The sequence below is a fragment of the Muntiacus reevesi genome, chromosome 3 (genome assembly GCF_963930625.1).
Source record: "Muntiacus reevesi chromosome 3, mMunRee1.1, whole genome shotgun sequence".
Classification (NCBI taxonomy): Eukaryota; Metazoa; Chordata; class Mammalia; order Artiodactyla; family Cervidae; genus Muntiacus; species Muntiacus reevesi.
In genome coordinates, this window is record NC_089251.1 from 268,500,954 (window position 1) to 268,523,458 (window position 22,505).

General features: G+C 37.9%; 1 protein-coding gene across 4 annotated transcripts in view; it reads left to right on the forward strand.

Annotated features, from left to right (window-relative positions):
• Window positions 1-22,505, forward strand: part of OCA2 (OCA2 melanosomal transmembrane protein) — a 267,404-nt gene that overhangs the window by 210,827 nt on the left and 34,072 nt on the right. For 3 of the 4 annotated variants that reach the window (XM_065927959.1, XM_065927960.1, XM_065927961.1), the window contains 2 exons: window positions 20,505-20,564; window positions 21,222-21,326. The exons of the other annotated variant lie outside the window; for it this stretch is intronic. In XM_065927959.1, coding sequence (XP_065784031.1) covers window positions 20,505-20,564; window positions 21,222-21,326 — 165 coding nt within the window. The remainder of the gene's footprint in view (window positions 1-20,504; window positions 20,565-21,221; window positions 21,327-22,505) is intronic. 4 annotated transcript variants of the gene reach the window in all.

The window sequence follows — 22,505 nt, forward strand, 5'->3', positions numbered from 1 at the left end:
TCCTCTTTCACCCTTCCTAAGAGGCTCTTTAGTTCCTCTTCGCTTTCTGCCAGTAGAGTGGTATCATCTGCATATCTGAGGTTGCTGATATTTCTCCTGGCTATCTTGATCCCAGATTGTGATTCATCCAGTCCAGTATTTTACTTGATGTACTCTTCATATAAGTTAAGTAAACAGAGTGACAATATACAGCCATATTGTACTCCTTTCCCAATTTTGAACCAGTCAGTTCTTCCATGTATATTCTAACTGTTGCTACTTAACCTGCATACAGGTTTTTCACAAGACAGGTAAGGTGGTTTGATATTCCTATTTCTTTAAGGGAGATATTGTTAGAAATAATGGGGGATATTTAATCAAGATAAATAGGATAGCCTATCAGGAACATATAACAGAGATATTCACAAGAAAACATTAAAATAGTTTATTCATTAAATTATAAAGTAGATAATTTCACAATCATAGAAGGTTTTATGACCTTTCTTTTTTATTTCTTTTGAAATTGGTAGAAGACCTAAACAAAGAAGTCATGAAAGCCATATGAGATATGGAAAGCATTATCAGCCATTTTACTTTAATTGCCATTTGTAGAACTCTACATCTTAAGATCTTAAGATCTAAGATTACAAATTTCAGTTTCAGATCTACATACTCTGACAGCAATAAATTTAAATGAATAACAACCAGAGATCTGGGAAAACCAATATTTTGGAATTCACCGAGATACTTCTATTCAAATCACAAGTCAAAGTCAAATCTAAGGGGAAAATATTTTAAAATGAATGTCAATTAAAATGTAACATAGCAAAAAATTTTGGATGATGCTAAAGCTGTCTGAGTGGGAAACTTATTGATTAAATACTCATAATAGGAAAATGAAAGATCTAATTCCAGCTATCTAACATTCCATTTTAAGAAAATGGAGGAGAAAAAAGAGCAAAGGAAAACCAAAGTAAATGTAAGAAAATTAAAGATAAGGTCAAAATGGACAAATTAGGAAACAAGCAGACAATATATAGAAAATAGATCAAGCCAAACCTCGTGCTAAGAATTTTTACAAATTGACAAACTTCTACCTAGATCGATCAAGAAATAAAACAACAGAAACCACCAATATCATCAGTAATAAGGAGCTGTCAACATAGACACTACAAACACTAAAAGAACAAGAATATTTCTGTTAACAACTTTATGCCAACAAATTCAACAACCTATGTCAAAGGAACATATTCTTGAAGAATATGTGGTCAGAATAGATGCTTCATGTGATTTCTATTCTCTTAAATTAAAAAAAAATTTTTTTTATTAGTTGGAGGCTAATTACTTCACAACATTTCAGTGGGTTTTGTCATACATTGACATGAATCAGCCATAGAGTTACACGTATTCCCCATCCCGATCCCCCCTCCCACCTCCCTCTCCACCTGACTCCTCTGGGTCCTCCCAGTGCACCAGGCCCGAGCACTTGTCTCTTGCATCCCACCTGGGCTGGTGACTTATTTTGGAGTCTAGCATGTGATCTATCCTGGAGAATTTTTCATGTGCATTTGAGAAAAATATGTATTTGGGCTACTTTCAATGGAGTGTTTTGTATATACAGTATTTGGTAATATGTCACTTAAGGCCAGTGTTTCCTGATTGATTTTCTGTCTATTGATATAAGTGGGCTGTTAATATTCCCTACTACTACTGTGTTACTCTCTCTTTGTGTCTGTTAATATTTGCCTTATATATTTAGGTGTTTCTATGTTGGGTGCACCTATATTTACAATTGTTATACCTTGTTCTTGGATTGAGCCCATGATCTTTATGTAATGTTCATCTTAGTCTCTCTCTCTCTTTTCATTTATTTTTATTAGTTGGAGGCTAATTACTTTACAATATTGTAGTGGTTTTTGCCATACACTGATGTGAATCAGCCATGGATTTACATGTGTTCCCCATCCCATCCCTCTGGGTCTTCCCAGTGCACCAGCCCTGAGCACTTGTCTCATGCATCCAACCTGGGCTGGCGATCTCTTTCACCCTTGATAGTATACTTGTTTCAATGCTATTCTCTCAGAACATCCCACCCTTGCCTTCTCCCACAGAGTCCAAATGTCTGTTCTGTACATCTGTGTCTTTTTCTGTTTTGCATATAGGGTTATCATTACTATATTTTAAGATTCCATATATATGTTAGTATACTGTATTGGTCTTTATCTTTCTGGCTTACTTCACTCTGTATAATGGGCTCCAGTTTCATCCATCTCGTTAGAACTGATTCAAATGAATTCTTTTTAATGGCTGAGTAATATTCCACTGTGTATATATAGCATAGCTTCCTTATCCATTCGTCTGCTGATGGGCATCTAGATTGCTTCCATGTCCTGGCAATTATAAACAGTGCTGCAATGAACACTTGGGTACATGTGTCTCTTTCAGATCTGGTTTCCTGGGTGTGTTTGCCCAGGAGTGGGATTGCTGGGTCATATGGAAGTTCTATTTCCAGTTTTTAAAGGAATCTCCACACTGTTCTCCATAGTGGCTGTACTAGTTTGCATTCCCACCAACAGTGTAAGAGGGTTCCCTTTTCTCCACACCCTCTCCAGCATTTATTGCTTGTAGACTTTTGGAGAGTAGCAAAGCCACAGTCATCAGGACAGTATGGTACTGGCACAAAGGCAGAAATATAGATCAATGGAAAAAAATAGAAAGCCCAGAGATAAATCCATGTACCTATGGACACCTTATCTTCAACAAAGGAGGCAGGGATATACAATGGAAAAAAGACAAACTCTTTAACAAGTGGTGCTGGGAAAACTGGTCAACCACTTGTAAAAGAATGAAACCAGAACACTTTCTAACACCATACACAAAAATAAACTCAAAATGGATTAAAGATCTAAATGTAAGACCAGAAACTATAAAACTCCTAGAGGAGAACATAGGTAAAACACTCTCCGAAATAAATCACAGCAGGATCCTCTATAACCCGCCTCTCAGAATATTGGAAATAAAAGCAAAAATAAACAAATGGGACCTAATTAAACTTAAAAGCTTTTGCACAACAAAGGAAACTATAAGCAAGGTGAAAAGACAGCCCTCAGATTGGGAGAAAATAATAGCAAATGAAGCAACCGACAAAGGATTAATCTCAAAAATATACAAGCAACTCCTGAAGCTCAATTCCAGAAAAATAAATGACCCAATCAAAAAATGGGACAAAGAACTAAACAGACATTTCTCCAAAGAAGACATACAGATGGCTAGCAAACACATGAAAAGATGCACAACATCACTCATTATTAGAGAAATTTAAATCAAAACCACAATGAGGTACCATTACACACCAGTAAGGATGGCTGCCATCTTAGTCTCTTATTACAATATTTGTTTAAAGTCTCTTTTGTCTCATATAAAAGTATTGCTACCTTTACACTTCTATTTTCAATGAAGTACCTTTTTCTATCCTTTCACTTTCAGTCTGTGTATATCTTTAGATCTAAAGTGAATCGCTTATAGACAGCATATGTTTGCTGGGTCTTGTGTTTGTTTTTAAAATTCATTCAGCCACTGTATGTCTTGACTGGAGATTTAGTCTATTTACATATAAAGTACTGAGAGGTTTGTACTTATCGCCATTGTCTTAATTGTTCTTGCAGTTCTTTTTAGTTCTTTTCTTTCTCTTCTATTTATTCCTTTGTGACTTGATGATTACATTTAGTTTCATGCTTTAATGTCCTTCTCTCTTTTTTGTATAGCCATTGTAGGTTTTTGCTTTGTACTTATCATGAGGTTCATAAATAGCTAACTATCAATCTATCTAATTATCTATCTATCTATATCTGATTATTTTAATTTGATGATCTTTTCAATTTGAACATTAACATCAACATGTTCTCTTTTCACTCATGTTTTATACATTTGACCTCATATTTTATGCCTTTCTTGTTTTGTGAATCCTGTATCTACTTATTGTGGACATGAATGATTTTACTACATCTTTTAACCTTTCTAGTAACTTTATAAGTAGTTTATGTACTACCTTTGCTGTATGTTTACTGCCACCAATGAGAGTTTTTTCCTTTCATAATTTTCACATTTCTAGTTGTGTTTTTTCGACTTAGAGTAGTCCCTTTAACGTTTCCTGTGAAGCCACTTTGGTGGTGCTAAACTCAGCTTTTGCTTGTGTATAAAGCTATGTCTCCTTCACATATGAGTGATATCCTTGATGGGTAAAATATTCTTGGTTATTGTTTTTTTTTCCTTTTTTCACTTTGTATATGTTGTCCACTTCCTTCTTGCCTGCAGTTTCTGCTAAAAAAAGTCAACAGACAGTCTTATAAGAATTCCCTTGTATGTAACTGGTTTTTTTCCCCCTGCTGCTTTTAAGATTATTTTACTTTTGCCATTTTAGTTACAATGAGTCTTTGTGTGAATCTCTTTTGGTTGATCTTGTTCAAAACCCCCTGTGATTCCTGGACTTGGATGTCTATTCTTTTCTCTGGTTAGGGAAGTTTTCATCTCTTATGTCTTTAAATATGTCCTCTGCCCCTTTCTCTCTTCTCCTTCCAGGATACTTGTAATGCAAATATTAGTACAGTTAAATTGTCCTCGTTCTTTTAATATTCTTTTTTCTGTTCAACTTTGATGATTTATACTTTATCTTCCAGTTCACTGATCCATTCCTCTATATAATCTCAACTATGGTTGATTCCCTCTAATGGGATTTTTAAAAAAAATTTAATTTTTTGTATTCTTCAGTTTTGTTTGTTCTTTATATTTTCTAATATTTTTATTAAACTTCCCACTGTGTTCATTCTTTCTTCTCATTTCTTTTATCAACTTTGTGATCATTACCTTGAACACTTTTTAAAAAAAATTTTTTATGTTTTCCATATCCATTGTAGTATAGTTGACATGTAACATTAGTTTCAAGTATACAGTATACTGATTTGATATTTGTATGTATTGTGAGAGTTGGACTATAAAGAAAGTTGGGTGTTGAAGAGTTGATGCTTTTGAACTGTGGTGTTGAAGAAGACTCTTGGAGAGTTCCTTGAACTGCAAGGAGATCTAACCAGTCAACCCTAAAGAAAATCAGTCCTGAATATTCATTGGAAGGACTGATGTTGATGCTGAAACTCAAATACTTTGGCCACCTGATGTGAAGAACTGACTTGTTGGAAAAGACCTTGATGAAGGGAAAGATTGAAGGTGGGAAGAGAAGGGGACAACAGAGGATGAGATGGTTGGATGGCATCACCGACTCAATGGACATGAGTTTGAGTAAACTCCAGGAGTTGGTGATGGACAGTGAGGCCTGGTTGCAGTCCATGGGGTCACAAAGAGTTGGACACAGCTGAGCGACTGAACTGAACTGAACTGTGAAATCATCATACACTGCTCTTTTAACTGTTCTCCATAGTTCCACCATTTCCAGAATAATATAATTTGAATCATACTGTATATAGTCTTTCAGTTTGGCTTCTTTCACTTAGTAATATGCATTTAAATTTTCTTCCAGAGCGTAAAGAATCCACCTGCCAATGCAGGAGTTGCAGGTTTGATCCCTGGGTTGAAAATATCCCCTGGAAGAGGAAATGGCAACCCATTCCAGTATTCTTGCCTGAAAAATCCCATGACAGAGGAGCCTGCCAGGCTACAGTCCATGGGGGTCACAGAGTCAGACATGATTTGGGTGACTATTCACACATGCACACATGCATGCTTGCCATGGCTCTTCGTTTGATTTCCTTTCAACACTGAATAGCATTCTATTGCCTGAATGTACTGCAGTTGATTTATCTATCTATTGAAGGATATCTTGGTTGTTTCCAAGTTTTGGCAGTTATGAACAAAATGCTATACGTATCCATGTGCTAAGTTTTTTTGATGGACATTACTTTTCAGATCCTCTGAATAAGTACTAAGGAGTGTGATTACTGAATCATATGGTAAGAGTATGTTTAGTTTTGTAAGGATTTGCCAAACTGCCTTTCAAAGTGACTGTGGCATGTTGAATTCTCATCAGTAATGTATAAGAATTACTATTACTCCACATGCTAGCAGCACTTGGTATTGGCGTTTTAGATTTTGGCCATTCTAATAGGTGGTGTCTCTGTTATTTTAATTTTCATTTCACTGTTGTCATATGATGTGGTGCATATTTTTATATGTTGTTTACCATCTGTATATCTTCTTTGATGAGGTATCTGTTAATAAATTTGGCCTATTTTCCAGTCAGGTTGTTTGTATTCTTTAAAAAAACTTACTGGAGTAGGGTTGATTTACAATTTTGTGTTAGTTTCTGCTATATAGCAAAATGAATCAGTTATATGTATACTTTATATGTATATATAAATATATACATATATGTATATATATACAAGTTTATATATAAACTTGTTTTTAGATACTTTTTCAATATAGGTCATTACAGATTGTTTAGTAGAGTTGCCTGTGCTATCCAGTAGGTCCTTATTAGTTGTCTATTTAATATATTGAGCTCTCTATTGAGTAGATTGCTTATGTCCATTTAATTCTTCTGAGGTTTTATCTTGTTCCTTTATTCTGTTTAGATGGGAATGTATTTTCTGTCTTTTCATTTTGCCTAATTCTTTCTGTTTATTTCTATATATTAAGTAGGTCAGATACATTTCCTGATCTTGGTGAAATGCCTTGTGTAAGAGACATCCTACCGGGCCCAGGGCAGGGGGCCAGGGCTACATGCTCTAGGGTCCCTCAATATAGGCTGTGTTGGCCCTTCTGTTTTGATGAGACCAACTTCTGTGGGAATGTTGGTAGGTGGGCCTGGCCCCTGGTCTGGTTGGGTACCAGGTCTCGCCTTATGTGGTGGTTGCTGACCTACTGATGGGTCAATCTGGGTCTGAGGATCCCCTGAGTTAGTTCTGGTGCACTGGTGAGTAGAGTCATGTCCTGGTGCAGCTAACTGCAGGACTGGTGAGGCCTGTGTTTGGTGTCTGCCTGCTAGTAGGTGGGTAAGTCCCCAGCACTAATAGGCTAGAAAGAGGGCTCCAAAATGGTAGTTGTGAGCACCGTATCCTCATGGTAGAATAAACTTCCAAGTGTGACTCCTAGCAGCATCTGTGTCCCCCAACTTAGACTGTGTAGGAGTCTAAGTTGTCTCCTACAATGGAAAAGCTGTCTAAGGTCATCAAATGGGTTTGACTCAGGCTCCTTTCAAATGATTCCTTCCTCACTGGGACTCAGAGAATGTGAGATTTTGTGTGTACTTTTTAAGACTGGAGTCTTTCTTTCCTATAGCCCTTTAGCTCTGCTGCATACAAGTTCCACTGGACTTCAATGCCAGATGTTTGGGGAGTTCGTCTTTCTGGAGCAGTATCCTGAATGGGGGAGCCCAATGTGAGGCTTGGACTCCTCACTTCTGCATTCATGATTATCTTCCCATTTGTGAGTTGCCATCCTGGGGTGTGTGTTTTTACTGTGCCTATACCACTGTACTGTGCTGTGACTGTACCACTCTTACCCATCTTGCGGTTCCTTTATATCTTTAGTTACTGCAAATATTTTCTATTAGTTTTCAGGTTGTTCTCATAGATAGTTGCTGTGTGAATAGTTGTAATTATGGTGTGCCCATGGGAGGAGGTGATCTCAGAGTCTTCCTGCTTCACCATCTTGGCCATATCCCATTTATGAACAACTAATTTTAAACAAAAGTGCCAAAGAATTCAATAGGGAAAGGAACATCTTTTCAGCAAATGTTGCTGAATCAACTGGATATATGTATGAAAAATGTAAAGAGTGCTACAATTAATTTTAGAGTTTTGTAGTTTCATTCCTATATCTGCTTAGCTGTCTCTTTAGAGATGCTGCTTTCATTGCTAAATTGGTAACTTGTGACTTCTCTTCTCTCTGTCCTCCTCTTTCTTCTTTTCTATTTATTAGTCTCCACTAGCATGCAAACTTTGCTAGTCTTTTCTCTCAATTGAATATTTTTTCTATTTTATCATTTTCTTCTTCCTTTGCTATTACCTTCTGAAAATGAATGCTTAGCTTTTTTTCATGCTTTATATTTTCAAATATGACATTTAATGCTATAAATTTCATCTGCATATATTTAACTACATTCTTCCAAGTTATTATATGTATTTTGATTGTATTTTATTCATTCAAAGCTTATTTTAAATTTCTATTTTGATTTCTTAAATCAAGCTCTTTTTTTCTTAATTAGCCAATTTCCCTAGTTAATTGTGGATATGTCTTATTGTCCTTGCAGTTCTATGGATGATTTATATATTTTGAGGCTGTGTTACTAAGGATATAGAAATTTAGAATTATTAACTGTTCATGAGGGATAGAAAGTTAGAAACTTTCATGTTTTCCCTAGCCTTTAACTTTCAACTTTTCTTACCTAATATTTTAAATATATCTTTGGAAGACAGCATGTATTGGGGTATAAAACTCATTTTTTAGTCCAGTCTGACAATATTTAGATTTTTAGTAATATATTTATTCTATTACTCTTAATGACTATATTAATACATTTGAGTTTAAATCTTCCATCTTTTTATTAGTCTAACCTTGTATATTTTTATTTTCAATCTTTTTTCTTCTTTATCTGAGTAGATTAAGGATTATGTAGAATTTGATTTCCCATTTTTTGGCAGTTGATATTCTCTTTTAGTGTTTTACTCAAGAAATGACAACTTACATTCTTAACTCATCAAAAGGCAAATATTAGCTGTTACTTTTACACTCTTCAACTCTAGTTTCTTTAAACAAAATTCCTCTAGTATATCTGGTATCTACAGATTCTCCTTCTTGCATGTTTGTGGTATATTTAAATCTGTTTTGGTTATTTCTCCTCTCATTCATGTTACTTAACTACTTGTACTCTTGACTACTTGATCTTAATCTGTGGAACTCCTGAGAAGCTACATTTGGGGTGTTTTCTTCCAGGAACTGCTTGTGTTTGCCTCTACTGGATGCCACGGGGTAATTTTCAGCCTGTTTCAAGGCTCCCAATTCAGGGTGAGAATCATTGGTTTCAACCGACAACACTGCTGCTGCTCACACTTCAGTACAATGGTTTTAGTGTCTGGTTGGCCTGTGTGCTAAGTCGCTTCAGCTGTATCCTACTCTTGGTGACCCTATGAGCTGTAGCACACCAGGGTCCTCTGTCCAAAGGATTCTCAGCCAAGAATGTTAGAGTGGGTTACCATGCCTTCTTCAAGGGGATCTTCTTGATCCAGGGATCAAACTTGCAGCTCTTTACATCTACTGCATTGGCAGATGGGTTCTTTGCCACTAGTGCCATTTGGAGAGCCCTGTTTGGCATCCAGCTCAAGGCAGTTCTATCCTTCCTTGCCATTCAAGTCTACAGCTCCCAGCCAGCTGCACTAAACATTTTATTGGGAAAGGAGATTCTTTGGAAAACATTACATTGTCTTGCTAATCCAGTAAAACCTTTAAAGTGTACTTTATCCAATATCTATTTATTTGACTGCAGAAGGGAGTTTAAGACCTCTTAGTCTCCCATTTGGAAGGAATTAGTGGCACTGAGTTGTTGTTATTTGCCTAATTTCAGTGGGGCAGGGATATCAGATCATTGCTGAACCAGTTTTTTGCAAGCTGTCACTGCAACAGAAGGATAATAATGTTTCATATTGTGAGGAATTTACATCATATTACACAACCATCTTTTCACTATATAAATTGATGGAGGAGACAAGTGATGTATATAGTCTTCAACTATACATAAACTTTAGTTTGCTGAAGTGTAAAATATATATTATGTATTTTCAACTTTAGACTTGATAGAATTAATTATTTCATAGTTATTTCATTCATCATTTTATAAAGGAATTACTTATTAGCTTTTTGTATTCTCACATTTTGACTTTCTTTTCTCAATTAAGAGATCAGTTAGTCATAAATGAATTATTAGATATGTCATGTTCAAGTATTCTGAAGGCTTTCCTTTATTTTGTCTGACACTGTTGCCACAGACCATTGTGGGGTAATCATATGACACTAAATCTATAAATAGATAGTTGTCTTTAGGCATACATTAAGGTGTACACCAAATACAGTATATGTCATGGTCTTTGTAGACCAGGACCTGGGGACTGGAGTCAATGAGAAGAGGGACGCAGGAAACCCAAGTCTCAAGTGAAACAAGGGTGCTGTATTGGCAGAAACGCATGTTTATATATCTTCATACAAGGCAGCTTTAGGTAGTAAAAAAATTGAGCAAAAACAAAGCCAAGCAAATAACAATCTTCAAAGAGCCAGAAAGCATTCCATATCCTGAGTAAGAGGGGCATAACTGAATAGATTACCTTTAAGTAAAAGGTCACTGAAGGGAGTCACTGAAAGGAATCCAAGCAGGTGCCCTTTCTCATGACCTCAGTTCTGAGAACTGCATGCAGCTCTGCTCCTTCCTGTTTTCCAGGAACTGATAAGGAATAGAGAATCCTTGAGAAATGGCACACAAAGGAATAAAGTATATTGGATCCCTTAAAGTTGAATGTCCCCTGACAAGTATATATGTGTATGTATCTATACCATGTCTGTTTCATATCTAGCAAAGGTTTTAATCTGTCTTAGACCTTTAAATCTTCTTTCAATCAATAGTATATAAAAATAATTTTCCCATTACATTCAGTTTTTCTTCCAAATTAAAAATTTTGTTTTAGTAAAAGTTGTATTACCATAAATCAATGATTATTAACAAGGGGCAATTTTGCAGAGACATTTTTGGCTCTGTCTGGACATGTTTTGGTTGTCATACTGGGTCAGAGAAGGTACAACAGGCATCAACTGGGTTCAGCTCAGTTGCTCAGTCATGTCCTGCTCTGCAACTCCATGAATCGCAGCACGCCAGGCCTCCCTGTCCATCACAAACTCCCGGAGTTTACTCAAACTCATGTCCATTGAGTAGGTGATGCCATCCAACCATCTCATCCTCTGTCGTCCCCTTCTCCTCCTGCCCGCAATCCCTCCCAGCATCAGGGTCTTTTCCAATGAGTCAACTCTTTGCTTCAGGTGGCCAAAGTATTGGAGTTTCAGCTTCAGCATCAGGCCTTCCAATAAACACCCAGGACTGATCTCCTTTAGGATGGACTGGTTGGATCTCCTTGAAGTCCAAGGGACTCTCAATAGTCTTCTCAAATACCACAGTTCAAAAGTGTCAATTCTTCAGCACTCAGCTTTCTTCACAGTCCAACTCTCACATCCATACATGACCACTGGAAAAACCATAGCCTTGACTAGATGGACTTTTGTTGGCAAAGTAATGTCTCTGCTTTTTAATATGCTGTCTAGGTTGGTCATAACTTTCCTTCCAAGGAGTAAGTGTCTTCTAATTTCATGGCTGCAATCACTATCTGCAGTGATTTTGGAGCCCCCAAAAATAAAGTCGGACACTATTTCCACTGTCTCCCCATCTATTTCCCATGAGGTGATGGGACCAGATGCCATGATCTTAGTCTTCTGAATGTTAAGCTTTAAGCCAACTTTTTCACTCTCCTCTTTCACTTTCATCAAGAGGCTTTTTAGTTCCTCTTCACTCTCTGCCATAAGGGTAGTGTCATCTGCATATCTGGGGTTATTGATATTTCTCCTGGCAATCTTGATTCCAGCTTGTGCTTCTTCCAGCCCAGTGTTTTGAATGATGTACTCTGCATATAGGTTAAATAAGCAGGGTGATAATATACAGCTTTGACATCTTCCTTTTCCTATTTGGAACCAGTCTGTTTTTCCATGTCCAGTTCTAACTGTTGCTTCTTGACCTGCATATAGGTTTCTCAAGAGGCAGGTCAGGTGGTCTGGTATGTCCATCTCTTTAAGAATTTTCCACAGTTTATTGTGTTCCACACAGTCGAAGGCTTTGGCATAGTCAATAAAGCAGAAATAGATGTTTTTCTGGAACTCTCTTGCTTTTTTGATGATCCAGCAGATGTTGGCAATTTGATCTCTGGTTCCTCGGCCTTTTCTAAAACCAGCTTGAACATCTGGAAGTTATCAGTTCATGTATTGCTGAAGTCTGGCTTGGAGAATTTTGAGCATTACTTTCAGAGCGTGTGAGATAAGTGCAATTATGCAGTAGTTTGAGCATTCTTTGGCATTGCCTTTCTTCGAGGTTGGAATGAATACTGACTTTTTCCAGTCCTATGACCACTGCTGAGTTTTCCAAATTTGCTGGCATATTGAGTGCAGTACTTTCACAGCATCATCTTTCAGAATTTGAAATAGGTCAAGTGGAATTCCATCACCTTCACTAGCTTTGTTCATAGTGATGCTTTCTAAGGCCCACTTGACTTCACATTCCAGGATGTCTGGCTCTATTGAGTGATCACACCATCGTGAGTATTGTGTCGTGAAGATCTTTTTTGTATAGTTCTTCTGTGTATTCTTGCCACCTCTTCTTAATATCTTCTGCTTCTGTTAGGTCCATACCATTTCTATCCTTTATTGAACCCATCTTTGCATGAAATATTGCCTTGGTATCTCTAATTTTCTTGAAGAGATCTCTAGTCTCCCATTCTATTGTTTTCCTCCATTTCTTTGCATTGATTGCTGAGGAAGGCTTTCTTATCTCTCCTTGCTTTTCTTTGGAATTCTGCATTCAAATGGGAATATCTTTCCTTTTCTCCTTTGCTTTTTACTTCTCTTCTTTTCACAGCTATTTGTAAGGCCTCCTCAGACAGCCATTTTGCTTTTTTGCATTTCTTTTCCATGAGGATGGTCTTGATCCCTGTCTCCTGTACAATGTCATGAACCTCTGCCCATAGTTCATCACGCACTCTGTCTATCAGATCTAGTCCCTTAAATCTATTTCTCACTTCCACTGTATAATCATATTGGATTTGATTTAGATCATACCTGAATGGTGTAGTGGTTTTCCCTAGTTTCTTCAATTTCAGTCTGAATTTGGCAATAAGGAGTTCATGATCTGAGCCACAGTCAGCTCCCAGTCTTGTTTTTGCTGACTGTATAGAGCTTCTTCATCTTTGGCTGCAAAGAATATAATCAATCTGATTTCGGTGTTGACCATCCATCTGGGTTGATCAACTGGGTAGAGACCAGGAATACTGTTAAACATTCATCAATGAACAGGACAGATCCTAAAACAAAGACTGATCTTGTTCCTAACATCTCTTTAGGCTGATATCAAGAAACCATGCTCTAAGTAAGCTTATGCTTATGATTTAATTGATATAGCAATCTTAATTGATCATTGTGATTGAAGACCCAATATTTTTGCTCCACAGTTTTTGTATGAAGCCTAATGAAGTGTTGTACATATGAATGGGAAATTTATAAACTTATATTTAGACATAGTCAAGCTGATAATTTAAGTATTTTAAATTATACAACATGATGACATCACAGTGAAAAGACCACATTTGAGAGGTTCTAGGTAGTTATGTCACCCCTGTGTCTGGCTCCCTATTGGTGTTTCCTGTCCAAGATCTGTCACAGACAGCAGAGGATCCCATCTTTGGCTGGGACAAAGGGGGCACACCGAGCAGAACGACTTCTGCACTTATATCTCCTTCATCTAATCCTTTCCCCTACATTTTTCTGTAAACAATTTTCAATCTGTCTAGTGCTATGAAAAGAGTTATGTGCTTCACTTACATAGACTTTTCTTTAAGTTATAAAAACCATGAATTTTCTTTCTTTTTTCTTCCCTAGAACTCTGTGAGGTTAAGCTTAAAAAAAAATTTGAAATGCAACTTACTAGAAAGACATTCTATATGGAGAGACATTTTATTATATACAGGTGAACAGTACTCCCAGAGAGCAATCTTTTTTAAAACCTTTTTTATTTTTTAATGATTGTGTTGTTTTTAGGAATTAGTATCTGTTGAGCTGAATATATCAATACATTTATCTGACCTACATTGTTTTTTTCTTTTTTTGCATCTCTGTTTTTTAAAATTGGAGGATAATGGTTTTACAGTATTGTGTTATCCTGTGATTCTGCCATCAACTATTCAAAGCAACCCTCACTCTTTAGCTTCCTTCCCAACCTGCCCCCATCCCACTTATCTAGTCTGTCACAGAGAGCCTGGCTGGGATCTGTGTTACACAGCAATTTCCCACTAGCTATCTATTTTTACACATGGCAGTGTATGTATATCAATGCTGATTTCTCAATTCTTGCCACCGTCTCTTTTTCCTGCTGTGTCTGCAAGTCTGTTCTCCATGTCTGTTTCTATTTCTGCCCTGAAATAGATTCATCACTAACATTTTTCTAGATTCCATATATATTTAATGTACAATATTTGTGTTTCTCTTTCTGACTTACTTTGCTCTCTATAACTGGTTGTACATTCATCCACCTCAGTTCAGCTGATTAGCATTCCTTCCTTTTCAAGGTTGAGTAATATTCCATTCTATTCTAACACAACTTTTTTTATCCATTTATCTGTCAATGGACATCTAGGTTGCTCCCATGTCCTGGCTACTGTAAATAGTGCTGCAACGAACTTTGGGGTACATGTGTCTTTTTGAATTCTGATTTTCTCAGGGTATATGCCCAGTAGTGTAATTGTTGCATCATATGTGATTCCCTGGTGGCTCAGATGGTAAAGAGTCTGCCTGCAATGTGGGAGACCTGAGTTAAATCCCTGGATTGAGAGGATCCCTTGGAGAAGGAAATGGCAACCCACTCCAGTGTTCTTGTCTGGAAAATCCCATGAATAGAGGAGGCTGGTGGGCTACAGTCCATAAGGTCGCAAAGAGTTGGACATGACTGAGTGACTTCACTTTCACGGTAGTTTTTTTCCTGGTTCTTTAAGTAATATACATTCTCCTTTCCATTGTGGCAATCTCACTTCCCACCAACAGTGCATAGAGCTCCCTTTTCTCCACAACCCCTCCGGTATTTATTGTTTGTAGATTTTTAAATGATGGTCATTCTGACTGGTGTAAGGTGATACCTCATTGTAGTTTTGATTTGCATATCTCTAATAATGAGCAACGTATCTTCTCAGGTATTTGTTGGCCATCTCTATTTCTTCATTGGAGAAAAGTCTGTTTGTATGTTCTGCCCATTTTTCATTGAGTTGTTTGTTTATCTGCATAAGTCACTTGTGTATTTTGGAGATTAATACTTTGTCAGTTGTTTTATTTGAAAATATTTTCTCAGACTCTGAGTGTTGTCTTTTCAGTTTTTTATAGTTTTCTTTGCTGCGCAAAATCTTTGGGCCTCATTTGTTTATTTTTGTTTTTATTTCCATTACTCTAGGAGGTGGGTGAAAGAGGATGATGCTTCAATTAATGTCAAAGAGTGTTCTGCCTATGTTTTCCAGTAAGAGTTTTAGGTTTGTAGTTTCTAGCCTTACATTTAAGTCTTTAATACGTTTTGAGTTTATTTTTTAATATGGTGTTAGGAAGTATTCTAATTTCATTCTTTTACCAGTAGCTGTTCAGTTTTACCAGCACCATTTACTGAAGAGGCTGTCTTTTCTCCATCATATATATTTGCTTGTAGTAGTCTCTTATGATCCTTTTCATTTCTGCATTATCTGTTGTAACCTCTCCCTTTTCACTTCTAATGTTATTGATTTGTGTCGTCCTTTTTTTATTGATGATTCTGACTAATGGCTTGTCAATTTTATCTTCTCAAAGAACTAGGCTTTAGCTTTATTGATCTTTGTTATTTTTTCTTCATTTATTTCATATATTTCTGCTCTGATTTTTGATTTCTTTCCTTCCACTAACTTTGGGTTTTGTTGTTGTTGTTGTTCTTCTTTTTCTAGTTGCTTTAAGTGTAAGGTTGTTTACTTGGTTTTTTCCTGCTCCTTGAGTTAGGTTTGTATTGCTATGAAATTCCCTCTTAGCACTGCTTTTGCTTCATCCCATAGGTTATAGATTGTCATGTTTTCCTTGTCATTTGTTTCTAGATATTGTTTTCTTTTCTGTTTGGTTTCTTCAGTGACCTTTTGGTTAGTTAGAAGTGTATTGGATAGCCTTTGTGTGTTTGTCTTCCTGTTAATTGATACTTAATCTCACAGTGTTGTGGTCAGAAAGAAATGCTTGATATGATTTCAATTTTCTTAAATTTATGAAGACTTGATTTGTGACCTAAGATGTGATCTATCCTGGAGAATCTTCCATGTGCACTTGAGAAAAAAGTGTATTCTGCTTCTTTTGATGGAATGTCCTGAAAATATCAATAGGTTGATCTGGTCTAATGGGTCATTTAAGGCTTGCATTTCCTTATTAATTTTTCCTCTGGATGATCTGACCATTGATGTGAGTGGAGTGTTAAAGTCCCTTACTGTTACTGTGGTACTGTTGATTTCCATTTTCATTACTGTTAGCATTTGCCTTATGTATTGAGGCGCTCCTATGTTGGGTACACATATATTTATAATTGCTCTATCTTATTCTTGGATTGATGCCTTGATCATTATGTAGCATTCTTCTTTGTCTCTTGTAATAATGTTTATATTAAAGTTTATTTTATTTGATGAGTTATGGTACTCCAATTTTCTTCTGATTCCCATTTCCATGGAATATCTTTTTCCAGGCTCACTTTCAGTCTGTATGTGTCCCTAGGCTGAAGTTAATTTCTTGTAGACAGCATACATCTAGGTCTTGCTTTTTGCATCCATTCAACTAGTCTATGTCTTTTTGTTGGAGCATTTAATCCATTTACATTTAACTATTAATATGTCCAATCTTATTACCATTTACTTTATTGTTTCGGTTTTTTTTTTTTTTTTTAGGTCTTTTTCTTCTCTTGTGTTCTCTGCCTAAAGAAATTCCTTTAACAATTGTTGTAAAGCTGGTTTGGTGGTGCTCAATTTTCTTAACTTGCTAATGTGTACAGCTTTTGATTTCTCCATTGACTCTGAACAAGATCCTTGCTTTGTAGTGTAATCTTGGTTGTAGTTTTTTTTTTCCCTTTCATCACTTTAAATATAGCCTGTCACTTCCTTCTGGCCTACAAATTTTCACTGAAAGATCAGCTGTTAACCTTATGGGGATTCCTTTGTATGTTATTTGTTTCTTTCCCCTTGCTGCTTTTGATATTTTTGTGTGTTTGTGCTTAATTTTTGTTTGTGCTTAATATGTGTCTTGGTGTGTTTCTCTTTGAGTTTGCCTGTATGGGACTCTTTTTGGGTTACTGAACTTGGGTGGCTATTTCTGTTCCCATGTTCGAGAAGTTCTTGACTATTATCTCCTCAAATATTTTCTATGCCTTTATTTTTCTCTTCTTTCTCTGGGACTCCTGTAATTCAAATGTTGGTTCACTTAAAGTTGTTTCAGTGTTCTCTGAGACTGTTGTCATTTCTTCTCATCCTTCCTTTTTCATTTTTATTCTACTCTGCTTCATTTACTTCTACCATTCTTTCTTCCAGTTCACTTCTCTATTCTCTGCCTCAGTTATTCTGCTATTAGTTTTCTCTAGTGTAGTTTTTATTTCAGTTATTGTGTTGCTCATCATTGATTGTTCATTATTTCTAGGTCCTTGTTAAACATTTCCTGTATCTTTCCAATCCATGCATCCATTCTATTTGTCTGTGCCTCCATTCTAAGGTTTTGAATTATTTTTACTATCATTGCTCTGAATTGTTTTTCAGGTAGACTGCCTATGTCCTCTTCATTTGTTTGGTCTTGTGGATTCTTAATTTGCTCCTATATCTTAATTTGCTGCAAGTTCTCTGTCTTCTCATTTTGTTTAACTTCCTGTGTTTGGGGTCTCCTTTCCACAGGATGTAGGATTGTAGTTCCTCTTACTTGAGGAATCTTCCCTCAGTGGGTGGGGTTGGATCAGTGCCTTGAATAGACATCCTGGTGGGTGAAACTGGTGCCTATGTTCTGATTGGTGAAACTGGATCTGGTCCCTCTGATGGGCAGTGGTGCATACAGTGGTGTGTTTTTTTTTTTTTTTTCTGTAGGAAGGGGGTGTCTCTGAGCTTAGTATAGCTTCAGGCTATACTGTTGGCTAATGGGTGGGGTTGTGTTCCTTTTTTCTAGTTGTTTGGCATGAGGTGTCCATCATTGGAACTTTCTGGCTGTGGGGTGTAGCCAGGTCTTAGTGTTGGGATGAGGCCTTTGGAAGAACTTTCTCTAGTTAACATTCCACGGGGTCAGGAGTTCTCTTGTGGTCCAACATCCTGGACTCAGGTTTCTCACCTCAAAAGATCAGGTCCAACCCATTGCTGGAGCACCAAGGCTTCACGAACTACTTGGCACAGAAGATAAAGAAAAAGAAAAAAATCAACTAAACAAGAAAATAACAGGTAGAGAGGACCCCAAGAAATATAGTAAAAGCAAAACTAAACAAAAACACACAAAGAAATGCACACTCAAACTCACAAAAAGAAGAGGAAAGGAAAAAAAGGAAACAAGAAAGAAGGGAACAATTGAACCAATAAAGAAATCCATAAATGTAAACAAACACTGAAAGATAAATTAGCAAAAACACAGCACCAAGATGGAATCAAATGTGGAAAGTAAACTTAAAAAAAAGGCAAATAAAGCATAAAACATATACACCAATAAAACAATTGAAAAAAATGTAAAAACTAAACAGAGAAGAAAACAAAAGAAAAATACTACAAGGAGGTAAAGTAAAAATAAGATTAAAAACAAAGTAAAACAAAAGAAAAAATAAAAACATGGACAGAGTGCAATAAAATGAAACAGTACAGTAGAAATAGGGGGAATAAAATAAATTTATTTAAGAATGACATGCAAGAAAATAAAAAGTAAATAAAAAGTAAAAATTAAAAGAATAATAATTTAAAAAGTCACCAATAAAAAACAAAAATGAAAAAAATTACGTATATACACAGAGAGAGAAAGAGTGGTAGTAAGAAGACAATTTTCCTGTGGCCTCAGCTGTCAGTTTCCTTGCCCCCACAATGAACTCCAGCCAATCTCCCTTCTTAGGACATCCTCCAAATTTCTAGGAAGGTCTCTAGACCTGCTGTGGGCACTGTGGGTCCAGCTCAGATTCTGATTTGGCCTTATTCTACCTTGTACTTGCTTCCAAAGCCCACAGTTGCCCCTGAGTTCCACAGCTTCAAATGTGGGGACACTCACTGTCTATTGAGATATTCCACAGATGCAGGGTTTACCAAGACAATGGCAAGGATTCACGCCACTACTCCTGGCACTGCATGAGCAAATCCCCTTCGTCCTGTTTGGTCACATAGCTCCTGGTGCTCAGCGTTGCTGTTGTCCCAGCCACTGTTTGTGGGCCGCCCTCCACTGTCTGTTCCCTGCCCAGATGAAAGGGGGCAGAAGCAGCGGCTGAGGCTGATCAGGGCTCACTCGCTCACTCAGGCCAGGGGGAGGGAGGGAAATGGCAGACACAATTGGGAAATGTTGGTAGTGCCTGTGGTGGCAGAGGCCTGTAGGAAGTTGCTACAACCAGAGGCAAACTGCATTCTCCCAGGGGAGTTGGCTCCAGGTCACGGTCCCTTGGCAGTGCCAAGCTGCACAAGTTCCCTGGAAGGTGTGGGCAGTGACTTGTGCTTGCTCACAGCTTGGTGGCCATGGCAGTGGCTGAAGCATTCACCTCTAGGGTCAGAGACAGCAGTTGCGGTTTGTACTGCCTCTGACACTTGTCTTTGGCACTTGCGGAGGTGTGGCCCTGTCATCTGTGACCTGGTGAAGTTTGAGGGTCCCTGAGACAATGATCTCTTGCCTTTGTGGCAGGCCCAGGCTTTTTCCTTGACTCCCTCAACTGTGTAGTACTGGCCGACTCAGACTGTCTTCGTGGCAGGCAACCTCAGTTCTCTCCTTGGGATCTGATCTCTGAAGCCTGAGTCCCAGCACCAAGCTCCCACCTGCCCTATGTGCATGCAGACAGTATCTCAAACTAGTGGGAACTGCTCAGCACTGATCTCTGTGCAGAATTCTCTTTCTCCCTTTTCCCTCTGCACACCTGTTGTGCTCACCTCTGAGGCTCTGAAGCTCTCCTATGTGCCTGCCCATGAATGTTTCCAAACATGCAGAAACTTTTCCTCCTTCATAGCTCCCTCCCAGAGGCACAGGTCCCATCTGGATTCCTTTGTCTCTTTTCTTATTTCTTTTGCCCTACATGTTTTGTGGAGATAAACTTGTTGAAAGTCTAAGGTCTTCTACCAGCTATCAGTTGGTGTTCTGTAAGAGGTGTTCCACATGCAGATGTATTTTTGATGTGTTTGTAGGGAGCAAGGTGATATCCATGTCTTACTACTATCCAAGCCATCTTGAAGGTCTTCCCCAGGGTGATCTTAAAAAGAAATGACCTTCTACACAAATTTAAATTTAACATGGACATTAATACAAATTAATGTTTGTATTAGTGTGAACTGGCAGAAGTTCCTGCCAGTGCTACTCTGCTCTCATCTTGAAGAATCTTCAGTATCCTTATGATAGTAAATTATTTAGACTGTGTGTTTGATCTTTTATAAGCAATGAGAGCCCATGTTCACTTACTTTCACTCTAAAGATATGTTTTTAAACATTTGCATATATTCTCAGTTTTCAACAGATTCTCATCATATATTTATTTTTTCTAGGCATTGGCACATCTCCACTTAATAGAATATGTCGGAGAACAGACTGCTTTGCTAATAAAGGTACATTAAATACTGCAATATAATGTGCTCTAGCCACCATTCCTTTAATTTTTATTAAAAAAAAATTATCAGAATAGATCTCATTCATTATGTAAAAAGTCTAACAAGGAACCTGTTTTATCCTATGTAGGCTAGAGATGAAAAGAGACTTTTTTCAAGGAATATATAATTACAGATGCTTGCAATTTTTCTATTAGCCTTTAGTTGAAACCTTTCTAGGAAGGAGAGCAATTGAGACAGTAGTCTCAGTAAGTGATGCACAGAGGTCTTAACCCAAGGTTTTTGCCAGGAAGTGAGGTCAGTGTGGCTGGTGTGTCATTTGGTGTCCCATCAGGACATCAGAAACAGGGACACTCTGCTTTCCACACTCCCCTCACCCCACACTGACCCAAGGGTTGGTTGGCTTGAGCATGGTTTGGAGTCACTACTCTGAATTACTCATAGACTCTGTCCCAGGCTCCTGGTAGGAGTTGGAAAGGTCCAGATGGTGCTGTTTGTACACCAGAGTCTCCTTTAGTCTCCTGTGTGGAAGAGGAAGGACGAGGAGCCCTGTTGTCCCTTTGGAGTCCCCCGTGTCCTACCATCAGACCCTCAGTGTGTGTGTGTGTGATCTGAACAGCTATGGTAAACAGCTCTACTTTTATCTGCTGCTTTCAGATGGTCCCAGAAGATCAGCGCCTTACAGCTTCCATCATCCTGGTGGTCTGGGTCTCAGGCATCACATCCTGCCTGATTGACAACATCCCATTCACTGCTACTATGGTGAGTCACAGTATCTTCCATGTGATGAGTGCCCAAATTTTACTTGCACACAACCTGGGCTCACCCTTCCTTTCAGAGGAAACAGAGAGTGAGGCCTGTCTATTTGTTGCACTCACAGGTTTAGGGGACAGATGTGATGAATCCCAAACAGCAGCTGGGAGCTAAGGCCTTATAGCTGCTGTGGGTAGTGAATTCCAAGATGGCTGGTTGTTTTAGGGTCAGTCTGACTGGGAGTTGCCACCTCTCATGGAAAAGAGAGGTTTCCTTAAAGAAAATTCAATTCAGTCACTCAGTTGTGTTTGACTCTTTGTGACCCCATGGACTGCAGCACACCAGGCTTCCCTGTCCATCACCAACTCCTGGAGCCTTCTCAAACTCATGTTCATCAAGTTGGTGATGCTATCCAACCATCTCATCCTCTGTTGTCTCCTTCTCCTCCTGCCTTCAATCTTTCCCAGCATCAGGGTCTTTTCCAATGAGTCAGTTCTTTGCATCAGGTGGCCAAAGTTTTGGAGTTTCAGCTTCAGTGTCAGTCCATCCAATGAATATTCAGGACTGATTTCCTTTAGGATGGACTGGTTGGATCTCCTTGCAGTCCAAGGGACTCTCAAGAGTCTTCTCCAACACCACAGTTCAAAAGCATCAGTTCTTCGGCACTTAGCTTTCTTTATAGTTCAACTCTCACATCCATACATGACTACTGGAAAAGCCACAGCTTTGACTAGATGGACCTTTGTTGGCAAAGTAATGTCTCTGCTTTTTAATATGCTGTCTAGGTTGGCCATAGCATTTCTTCCAAGGAGCAAGTGTCTTTTAATTTCATGGATGCATCACCATCTACAGTGATTTTGGAGCACAAGAAAATAAAAACTCTCACTATTTTCCGTGAGGTGATGGGACTAGATGACATGATCTCAGTTTTTGGAATGTTGAGTTTTAAGCCAGCTTTTTCACTCTCCTCTTTCACCTTCATCAAGAGGCTCTTTAGTTCTTCTTTATTTTCTGCCATAATGGTGGTGTCATCTGCATATCTGAGGTTATTGATGTTTCTCCCTGTAATCTTGATTCCAGCTGGTACTTCAGCCAGCCAGGCATTTCGCATGATGTACTCTGCATATGAGTAAATTGAACAGGGTGACAATATACAGCCTTGACATACTAATTTCCTGATTTGGAACA